The sequence below is a fragment of the Antechinus flavipes genome, chromosome 1 (genome assembly GCF_016432865.1).
Source record: "Antechinus flavipes isolate AdamAnt ecotype Samford, QLD, Australia chromosome 1, AdamAnt_v2, whole genome shotgun sequence".
NCBI classification, from domain to species: domain Eukaryota; kingdom Metazoa; phylum Chordata; class Mammalia; order Dasyuromorphia; family Dasyuridae; genus Antechinus; species Antechinus flavipes.
In genome coordinates this window covers 110,551,952-110,563,554 of record NC_067398.1, presented here as the reverse complement: position 1 = coordinate 110,563,554, position 11,603 = coordinate 110,551,952, and the positions used below count along the sequence as shown (strand labels likewise).

At 34.5% G+C, this 11,603-nt stretch overlaps 1 protein-coding gene across 1 annotated transcript in view; it reads left to right on the top strand.

The window, feature by feature from the left end:
- Positions 1-2,622: 2,622 nt before the first annotated feature.
- Positions 2,623-11,603, top strand: part of CDC37L1 (cell division cycle 37 like 1, HSP90 cochaperone) — a 32,195-nt gene continuing 23,214 nt past the window's right edge. The window contains exons 1-2 of the mRNA XM_051987797.1: positions 2,623-2,870; positions 6,729-7,010. Of these exons, the coding sequence (XP_051843757.1) occupies positions 2,739-2,870; positions 6,729-7,010 (414 nt within the window). The 5' untranslated portion in view covers positions 2,623-2,738. The remainder of the gene's footprint in view (positions 2,871-6,728; positions 7,011-11,603) is intronic.

The following is an 11,603-nucleotide window of genomic DNA, read 5'->3' as shown; positions in this document are numbered from 1 at the left end:
GTGTGTGTGTGTGTGTGTGTGTGTGTGTGTTTATCACAACTCTTGAAGAACATCTACAGAGTGATAGGGAATTACAGTCAGGAGTGTCGATGGAAGGAGCACTAATAAAAATCACAGGCTCTGGAAATATATATATATATATATATAAATTCAGTGATCCAGGCAACATAGCTAAATTATTTCTCAGAGATCTATGAACTTGTTTTTGACTTTTGAACTTTATTTTTATTCCTGAAACTGTTTATAAGAAATTAATTGAATAGAGGAAAATAGAAAAAAATCTGCAACAACTATATTTTTTTCATAACTCATAATTAAACATCACGGCTTCTGAAAAAAAGATTCTAGCAGGAATTGGGACTATGACTATTTGACTTCAATTTAGGGCAGAAATAGGTAATTATTGTGTCACTCAAGAAATTATTTATGAGATTCTTGCATTCTCCTCCTCCCTTGCTCCTCCAAATATACTTTTCATTTCCTAATCTCTCCTTTCTTTTTCTACCATTCTCATTCTCTTACTGTCCCACTCACTTTATTTTACATAATCTTTGTTTTGGTTTTATATCACCTTTATTTCTGAATATATCCCTCCCTTCATCTCTATTCAGCAATAAATCTTTGCTCTCTTGTTAACAAAGGCTGAAAAAGTGGGGGGAGAGGAAGCAGTTCAGCAAAAAAACCCAACATATATATTCATATGATAATATATGCAACATTCCACACTAACATTGTTTTACCTCTGCAAAGTGAGGGAAGTGCATTCTCTCAAATTTTCTCCACAACAGTCTTGGTTATTATACAATTATGTATAATTATACAACATTCAGTTTAATTTTTTTTAAGTCTTTTCAGTTACATTTTTGTATGCATTATGTATCATCTTCATAGTTCTGCTACTTTATTTTGAATCATTTCATATCTTCCCAAATATTTCTGAATTAATTTGCTCATTATTTCTTACAGCACAGCAACAGTTGATTAAATTAACAAAATTTGTCTAGCCATCTTCCAAATGAAGAGTATGCACATTGTTTCCAATTCTTTGCTACCACAAAAAGTAGTAAGAATTTTTTGGTGTTAGATAATTTTTCTTTCGGCCTTTAACTTAGCTGAGATATATGCCTATCAATGATTTCTATGGGTCAAAGATATAAACATTTTAATCCTTTTCTTAGCATAACTACAAATTGCTTTCCAAAATCATCAAACCAATTCAGAGAAACGCCAGTCCTATATTGTGTCCTCTTCACAGTCTCTCCAACATTTGATTATTTCCTTCTTTTGTCTTTCTTGACATGAGGAATTTTGATTTGCATTTTTTATTAATAAGAATTTTTCAAATGTTTATTAATAGTTTAGAATTATCTTTCGAACTACTTGCCTTTGAAAAGTTATTGAGGAATAATAGCTCTTGGTTTTATATGTCAATTTCTTACATATCTTGATCCTCAGATTCTTAGAGATATTTGTTGTTTCATTGGATTGTAAGTTTCTTGAGGACTATTTTTGCCACCTTTTTCTACCCCCAATGCTTAGCACTGTATCTTCCACATAGATGTTTAATAAATGTTTATTGAATTTGTTGCAAAGACCTTTTTTCTCCAAATCAACAATTTATATCCAATTCATTTTCTTCCTTTTATAACTCTGTTAAGCCTGCCTCTCCTAAGCACTCAGTCTTGTTTCCCCAGTTGGTGGCACTCAAAGCTAAGATATCACTATTCTCTTCATCAGAAAGAGTTGACTTTTATGTGCAACTTTTTAGAAAAAGTATTACAGCAATTTGCCTGAGCACTTTCTGTGTTCGGTTTTGCCATCTCTACAAATGCCCAGTTCGCTGCAAACCTTAAAATCTTGCACAAAGGTTATCTGGTTTCATTTTAATACTGCATAAAATCATTATAGTTAACGTTTAACTTCTGGGCATGTTTCCTCATTTGTAAAAGTGTAACGTTTACTTCCAAAGGGGTAGTGGGAAATAGCCAACCTCATAATATTAGTAGGAGAGACCTTTGTATACCTTACGGGATTATAGAAACCTTATTATTACTTTATAATCATGATTATTATAGACACATCTCTTTATTCAGCAATAAATCTTTGTTTTCTGGTAACAAAGACTGAAAAAGGTGGAGGGAGGGGGAAGCAATTCAGCAAAACAAAACCAACACATATATTCATATGATAATAGACGTAACATTACACATTAACATTGTTCCAACTCTGCAAAGTGAGGGAAGTGCATTCTCTCAAATTTATTAGTTATAAAAATAATGATTACGAAGAATCGTTCCTAAGGCTACAATTGAAAGTGTCTGCAGAAATCCAAGGAGACGTACACAAGAAATAGTTACAAAGACACTCTATAATAGCCATAAAACTGAAGGAAAAGTCACCCTTTCTCCACAGGCCACTTCCTTCCCCCCATCAATCACCGGCCAAGCCGAGGTCCGCCTACACGCCCGCCCCTTCCCCTCGCCCTAGTCTTTCCCCCAGCGTATCCCACCACCCTAAATCTGCTTCCGGAAGTGACGCTAGTAAAATTCTGATCGTCTCCTTCCGCCGCGGGGCTGGGGCCAGGCAGACGCTTGGCGTGTGCTGGCGTCTCCGCGCGCGCCGAGGGATTCTGGGTAACGGCCCCCCCCCACCGGGGGCGGCGGCTGCGGGGCAGCCGGTTCCGGTCTGCCGGGAGGCCGTTGAAGGTGGCGGTTTGCCGGGCCGGGGGGAGCGGGGTTATGGAGCGGCCGTGGCCGCCGCCTGGACCCTGGAACCTCCCCGGGGACCGTGGGGAGGATGACGAGGAGACGGAGCTGGATGTGTCTCCCTGCTCCTCCCGCTTCCCGCAGCCGCCTGTCGACAGCCCCCAGGTAAAGGGCGAACTTGGGTGGGAGGGAGCGGATCTGCAAGACCCCCGGGAATTGTGGGGGGAGGGGGAGGCGGAGGGTCACCAACCTCTGGTCCGGTCCCTGCCCCGCCCCCCCTCCCCCGTCATGTTCCCCTCGGTCACGATCTGCTCCCGCTCATTCTTCCCTGCATCAGGTTTCTTCTCATTCCACCCCCTACCCCTGGCAGTGGGGATGGGGGTGGGGGGGAGGGTGTGGGTGTCTAATGGAGAAGCTAGATCAGCTGAGAGACGTCCTAATTGTGAGACTAGAGGTGGGGTAGAGGGGAGTTGTTTGGGCTACCCCTAAAAGTCCCTTTTCCGTTCTTAATTCCTTAAAGTCGCTTCCCTTCCCTTGAACTCAATTTCTTCATGTATGCAGTGAAAGAATTGCAGTAGATATTTTCTGCAAGAACATTGAGAATTGGCAGGATTGCCTATCTTAACCCGAGAGACCGCAACTAAAATGGTAAAATGCATTTTACCTTAGATCCTTAACTTCAAACGTCCCTTTTTTTTTTTTTTTTTTTTTTTTTTTTTAAAGTAGTGCTCTGTAATGAAAAGAACAGTGATTTGCTCCGCTCTGGGTTCAAATTTGGATTGTTATTTATTCTAGTCTGAAAGTCACCTAAAATCTGAATCTTAGTTTGCTCAACTATAAAATGTGGCGCGTGAACCCCTTTTCAGGATAATATTTTGAAAGAAATAAAATATGATACATGGAATTTCAAAAGAAACCAATTATATTAAGATGTAATTGTTTCCCCAACCAAATTAAAAGATCTTATAAAATTCATGGACATCTTAGAGGACCCTGGACTACTAAATGATCTCTGATGACCCTGCTAGCTGCACGATTTGCTTATGCCAATCTCACCACTTACCTCTAGGCACAGATAGATATGCCTTTTCACTTTCTCTGAAGACGGGGAAGTGAGAATTTGGTAGCTTTGTTTTCTGATATAAAGTTGGGTAATTCTACAGTGAGGTGCACTAACTAATTCAGGTTTAATATGCCAGTTTGTTACCAATCTTAATAGAAACAGCTCTGAATTTGAAGTTAGAAAACTTGGATTTGTATGAATGATTTTGAAAAATAATTAAAATTGCAAAGAAATCTGTAAGAGGAGATTGAACTGGATAATTGCTGTCATCCCTTTCAGTTCTAAATTCTGTGAGATAGTCTGAAAGAAGCTGAGGCAGCCCTTACTCATAATGCCATATAAACTTTTAGCAGATTGTTGTCTTTATTTTCTTCTTAGTCCTTTGTAAATTTTAAATAAACTAACTCGACCTCTTTGTGGGGTTCTCTGTTTATTTGGTGAAAGTAACACTAATAGATAGAGAAGTAACAATCTACTCATTCCCTGAGCAAAATTCTAATGAAATTTCAAAGATCTTTGACATCTGACTCAATTTTGTGATCCTGGCTTTTATTTTCATTATAGACTGCATTTCACCTTTACTCAAACGGTAATGGCGGGTGCCTTTTTATTTTCATAACTTTTTTTTTTTTTTTTTTTTACTACTGTGAAAACATGTTGCTCAAAGCCACCTTTTCCCCTTTGTCTCAGCTTCCTCATTTATAAAAGGGGGTGCTGAATCCTTAATAGCACCTACCACATTGAATTGTTATAAATACCAAATAAAACAAAATTACATAAAACATATAAAAAATATCAGCAAGTTTGGAATGTTAGGGTCTCATTTCTCAAATCATTACCTGAAGTAGACTCTTCAAGGTTATTGAATCCTATCTTATGAAATGCTTTACAGTGTCCCAATTTACCTCATTTTGTTTTTGTCCTTACTGGAAGTGTTTTGAGAAGAGTTCTCCAGGATAGAGAATAGACAAATGTTATTATTTTCAATGAAATGAAATCCATAGTTCTTGCAAAATGAATTGATTCCTAAAGATGCTTTAAAAAAAACTAACATTTTTTCCTAAACTCTTTTTTATATATGATGATTTTTAAAATTATTTAAAAGTATAGTGCTTACAAGGAAGCCAGTAATGATTCATTTCCCTAGCTAATAGGTCAAAAATCAGTTTTACAACCAAAGACACCACCAACCATTTGAGAAATGAAAGCAATATGACAGAATCAAAGAGTCACTAGCACCTCACTAATTAGGAGTCACTAATGTAATCTATCTATATGAAAGATAACGTTTTGAAGAAATGATTGTACATCAACTTCTGTAATCAGTTTTGTCAAAGGAATTTCAGTTAAACAAGATTGCTCCACAAAAGTGCCCCCAAAAGAAAATCTATTTTGAATGGGTGAGGTTTCTTTCTTTCTCTTTTTTTGGGGGAGAAATGTGAGGGGGAGTTATATACTTTGAAGTTGTGGGGCACAGCTGAATCCTATTTAGATGAAATACTCTATCAGTGATATTTCAATTTGTAAATGGATAGCTTGATTAATGCTAGTTTTGGTCACTTTTTTGCACTAAACACACTTAAGATGCTTGTTTTTCTTTCTACCTATAAAATTGTTAAGTTTCAGTCTTAGAACCAGTAAGATAAAAATATTTATCACAGTTTGTAAACATTAAAGTCTTAAATTTCCGATAAAGTTTTTGCCAATGAGGAGGAGACAAGAAAGGGGTATGAGTCCTCAAATTCAAGTTATATGAAGAAAAAATAAAAATTTAGTCCATCTTAAAAGCATTATAAGTCTTTGATATGAGTAACTGCCACCCTTAGATTTTACAAATAAGTAGTAGTTCTCTATAAAGTATGGGAACTAAATAAAAACAAAAAAATTTCCCCCCAGTATAAAATGTTAGCCTAGTCTTGACATTTACTTAAGTGTATGGCTATGGACAAGTCATTAACCTATCTTTAAAATAGGAGTAGTAGTTGTACTATATATACTTAGAAGCTTTGGCTTGTAAAGTCTCGTGTACATGCAAAGTATTATGTATTAGAATATAACATGAGCTTAACATTTGCAAAATCCCAAAGTAGTTAAGTACTACATCTGCATTCAGAAGTATACCCATTTGTCCTATCTTTCAAGCTTGCCAGAAACTGCAAAGCTAGAGGCTTTCCTTGGGGAGTCCCTTGCCTATAAAGGCACATTGTATTTAAAATATAAATAATGTGCTGTAAAGGGAGCATATTGGCTAATTTACAATTAATAAACAACTTATTAACTGGTCAGACAATTGTAATGAGTCCTTCAATATACCTTTAAAAAAAAAGTCACTTGTTTTGTATTCTTTTAAAAGCAACACCTTTTTCAAATTGAGAAATAGAAATGCAAACATATATGCTATTGTATTTTAGACCAAGAGAAGATGTAAGTCACTAAGGACTGGGATTGCAAGTATGTGTACAGTTAGAAAGAAGAAATTACTTCTTAGCATTCCTTGGAATAAGGAAATTCTTTATAGAAGAGAATTCCAAAGATTTTGTTTTCATTTTATTGAGAAAATTTATGGACTTCTGTTTTTGTTACTTTAATTATTACAAAATAATAAACAAATATTTTAGATGAACTGTGTGTGAGGTACTGTGTTGCTGTGTAGGTTACAAAGGTAGGTTACCTTTAAAAGTTTTATATGTAGTTGGGATTATAAGATAATACTATAAGGTCATGTATAGTAAATGGTGAATGAGTTGTATATATGATAAAGATACAATAGTTGATGGGGTTTTTCCTTAGTTATTCTCTGGGAAACTTCAAAAAAGTTTGGTATTTGGAGTAATCTGTTTTAATGAAAATTGAAAATGACCTCTATGAAATACAATCTAAAGTGAAATTTTGTTTGTACTATATAAATGCGTGCTTTGTTTACTTTTGTTGTTACAAATAATGTTTTGTTCTCCATCCAGATGTATAGCCAAGGGATTGAACTGGCTTGCCAAAAGCAGAAAGAGTTTGTGAAAAGCTCTGTAGCATGCAAATGGAATCTAGCTGAAGCTCAACAGAAACTTGGTAGTTTAGCACTTCATAACTCTGAGTCTCTGGATCAGGAACATGCCAAAGCACAAACAGCAGTGTCGGAATTGAGGCAGAGGGAAGAAGAGTGGAGACAAAAAGAAGAGGCCCTGGTACAGCGAGAGAGAATGTGTTTATGGAACATGGATGCCATTAGCAAGGATGTTTTTAATAAGGTACATATTGAGGAATACAAACAAAGCAAAAGCTATCAATACATTTGTGTATGTTTGTGGACATTTAATATCCTAGTGCTAGAATATCTGTATTAACAAAGCAGTACTCATTATCTACTGATTTTCTCCCCCTTTCCTTCTCCTCCCCCTACCCCCCGCCAATTTCATTAAAAATTATAGAAAATGTTACCACTAAAAAATATCTTACACCCCTATCCTGTTTTTGCTGTGGCCAATTTTTGATAATAATTATATTACAGTGTTGATTATATAATACTGATTTGTAACTACTTAATTTTTTTAAAAATAATAATCTGTTCCATTGAGTTTACTAGCATAGGTACAATAAACCCTTAGTATACTAAGAATTTATACTTACTAGTAGAATCACTCATTTTGGGAAGGATATTTCACATAATCTATGTGAATTTTTATTTTATTTTTTCTCTTTATTCTTTCCCTAAAAAAATTATACCTGAGACAATATAAAAATAATATCAAAGAATATAAGCTAGAAGTTAACTTCTAGTAGCAATTCTTTTCCTAATAGTGCCATTGACTGACTCACTGTATGAATCAAGGCATATAATCAAACCTGTATGACTTTTTCATTCAAGAAAAAAGCTTAAATTCTAATCCCAGCCATAGAACTTTTAGGTGAGATAGTGACATGGAGGTCTGATTTAAACCACCACCACCCCTTTTTTTTAACTGATGAAGCAAGAAAGAATAAGTAAAGTACCAAAGGTCATAACTCAAATTAGTGAGTTAGAGGTAAAAGAAAATTTCCTGACCCTGAGTAGTTGAATATCTTTCCCTAAATATCATTAATAATGGAACAGATTTTTATGGAAAATGACAAAGTTGAAGGATAGAGAGGTGATAAACAGACATTCTGAAAAAGTTGATTTTGAAGTCAGAATATATGAATTTAGATCCAGGCCTGCATTTATTATCTATGTGACTTGGGCAAGGCACTTATAATAACATCTTAAGATCCATTTATTCTTTTTTTTTTTTTTAAATAATTTTTTTTTAATTTAATTTTATTTAATAATAACTTTGTATTGACAGAATCCATGCCAGGATAATTTTTACACAGCATTATCCCTTGCAATCACTTATGTTTCGTTTTTTCCCCTCCCTTTCTCCTCCCCCCCCCCCCCCCAAGATGGCAAGCAGTCCTATATATGTTAAATATGTTGCAGTATATCCTAGATACAATACACATTTGCAGATCCGAACAGTTCTCCCGCTGCACAGGGAGAATTGGAAGATCCATTTATTCTTGTTAAATGAGAGTGTTGAACTAGATTAAATTTTTTTTGAACTCTAAATTCTATGATTTAGGTGACCTTAAAAATCCTGTTTTGCTGTGATTTGAGGATTTCCAAAATTGGACATTGCTTATCACATAAAACTATTGAAATAGTTGTTGGATTTCATCTAAGAGCATTACTAAACACATTCTCATAATAATATAAATGAATCATAATTCCAGTCTACAAATAACTCAGCATAATAGATATCAGCTGGCATTATATTGAAAATCTCAGAGCAGTAGTTAAGGAATGGGGAGAAGACGGGGGACACTAAGGAGCCAGATTATCTCAGAGATGTTTCGTTATATAAGAAGCCTTTCTACCCAGTTGCTAATGTTTATCAACAAAAAAATTAACAATAAGGCCAGATGACTGTTGAGGTTAACATTCTTTATGTAGTAGTAATAAATAACTACCTGAGGGCAAAGGAATATTTCTGTTGACATATTGAGCTAGAGCTGTAAAGTTTATTTTGCAGAAATACAGTAATAACAAAGTATAGCAATCAGAACTATACAGGATACTTAAGAGAATGGGTTTTTGGAAAATAAAAAAACATTAGCTTTAGAGCATGTATTATTGTTCTCACCATTAACAAATCCCTTAAGGACTTCTTAAGTTATAATCTTAGACCACATGAGGCAGCTGGGTGGTGAAGTGGATAGAGCACCAGTCCTGAAGTCAGGAGGACCTGAATTCAAATGTGATCTCATACACTAAACGCTTCCTAGCTGTGTAATTCTGGGCAAAGTTACTTAACCCCACTTGCCTCGGGGGGAAAAAAAATCATAGACCACATTATAAGATGAAAGGGATAAAATGTATAATGAATTGTACAGAAAGATATAAGTATTCTCATTTGATGTTAAAGGTTAGGGACATGCCCTAATTTACCAGTTTCCTTTTGTGACCCATTATGAATTATATTACCTGCTTCATCTTTAGGACTTAGCACCTTTCCATCCTCTCTTTAACTGCACTCTTTATAGCCCTTCCTGAATTAGAGTGCATGAGCTTCTTCAAATCTAAGAATGTTGATTTTCCTATTTGTAGTCCCTTTGCTCAGCAGTGTTTAACCCATACAAAGAGCTTAATAAATGTTTATTCATTTATTCAGGAGTGAATTTTTAAAAATCTCTTTTTGGCCTGGATCATCAATTTAGGGAGAAGGGAATATTTCATAAGTTTATCATGCTGTGCTACTTGATGACAAAAAGATAATGGATTTAAGGTGCAGAATATAATGACAATTGGATATGGCCAATATAGGAATTTGTTTTGTTTGATTGTGATTTTACAAAGGTTTTTTTTTTTCTGCTTTTGTTTTCCCAATGATGAAAATGGATAGAAAGAAAAGAAAGTGGATTTAGTTTTTTTTAAAGAACTTTACATATCCAAGATATAAAGATAGCACTTTTAAATTGATATCATTTCCAAGCTATAAATTATGTCCTCTTAATTTCTATATAATTGTCTTTTTACCTTTTATCGTTTTAATCTTTTTTTTTAGACTGCTCTCCATCTCTATATTATTAGTTGCCCTTCTCTGATTCTTTTCATTCTTCCTTTTATATTTTTTCCAACTTACAGAAAATATTCTAGAGTAGACACCTATCTCAGGATAAAGGAATAGGGTATTTGTCTTACTGAATGCCAAATAATGATAGGGTGCATATTCTAAAATGAATGAATAACCTTTTTGTCTTCTTATTATGAACTATTAAGTGTTCCCTAAAGAAAAGCTTTCTTTGATTTTAGAAAACTAGTTGGTGCACAAGTGTTTTGTCGAGGGAGATGATCATAGGATATAGATTTTAGAGCTGGAAGGCACCTTAGAGACCATCTACCAGCCCCCTTACTTTATGGATAAGAAACTAATGCCCATAGGAGTGGTTTGCCCAAGTTCACACAGCTAGGATGTGGCAGGCCTCAGATACTATTGTTTTTAAAGCTAGTCTTACCAATTTGTCCAAAATTAATTAGGAATGTTTTATAATAGAACAGGGCCTTTTTCTATAGACTTGTTTAAGTTTATGCTTGTTATAAGGTGATATAAGTCTTGGAGATGGAATCTGGATGACAAATTACTGAGAAAAGAATTAGCAGAAATACTCATACTTTATATGTAGTTTTGAATATTTGCTAATTCCAGGAGCTGGAAGAAAAGTAGAATGCAATTTTTATTTGGGGCAATGATGATCTCAGTGTGATTACAGAATGTTCTGAAAAATTGTTCTTCAATGGTTTTCCTAGCTAAATAAGTATTTGATTTAATGTCCTTTTTGTGTGTGTTTACTTAATTGAAAGAAATTGTCCTTTAATAGAGCTTTCAAATTGTTTTAAGAACAAAACTTTTTTTAACTGCCCCATAAAATTTATTAGAAATTTCAACTAAATTTTTCCATATTCAGGAACTATCAGAGCTTTTTAGAAGTAATTATTTATCTTGTATTAGATCAGGATTTCTGGAATCATTTTTATTTGGAACTAACTCCAGCTAAAGTAGGGGATCTTTATAGGAAATTAATCTAATTATAATCATATGCTATTTTATTTTTGGGTATGTGTCCACTCTAGAATATTATGCATTTTTATTCACCAGACTTATTTTTTCTGCTTTATTTTATTTAATATTTTTCTCCAGTTAATATTCAAAACAAAAAATATTTTTTACATTTAAAAAAATTTTTGAGTTCTAGGTTCTCTCTTTATCTCTACCCACAATTAAGAAACCATTTATGAAGTTATGTAAAGCATTTCCATCATGTCAAGTTTTAAAAAAAACAGATCTCCCGCCCTTCCTATATATAAAAAACCTTCAAGAAAAAATGTTTAAAAAAGAGAGAGAGAATGCTTCACTCTGTATTCATGCACAATCAGTTCCTTCACTGGGTGTGGATAGGATTTTTCATCATAAGCCTTCAGAACAGACATGGATGATTGTACTACTAAGAATAGCTAAGTCATTCACAGCTGGTCATCCCAGAACATTGCTATTATTTTGTCTACAGTACATTTCACTTTGCTTAAGTTCATGGAGGACTTTCCAGGGTTTTGTTTTTGTTTTTGTTTTTCTGAAAGCATTCTGCATCATTACCTGTAGAACAGTAATATTCTTTCATAAACAGTTTTTTTTGTTAACTAAAGTGCTATAGAGAAGAAATACTGGGTTTAAGAATAATCTGTTAAGCCTTGGACTTGGATTGATACAGTGATAGTTTCCTCTCCTCCCACTTCCCCCCCCAAAAAGAACATGTATGATGATTGAACT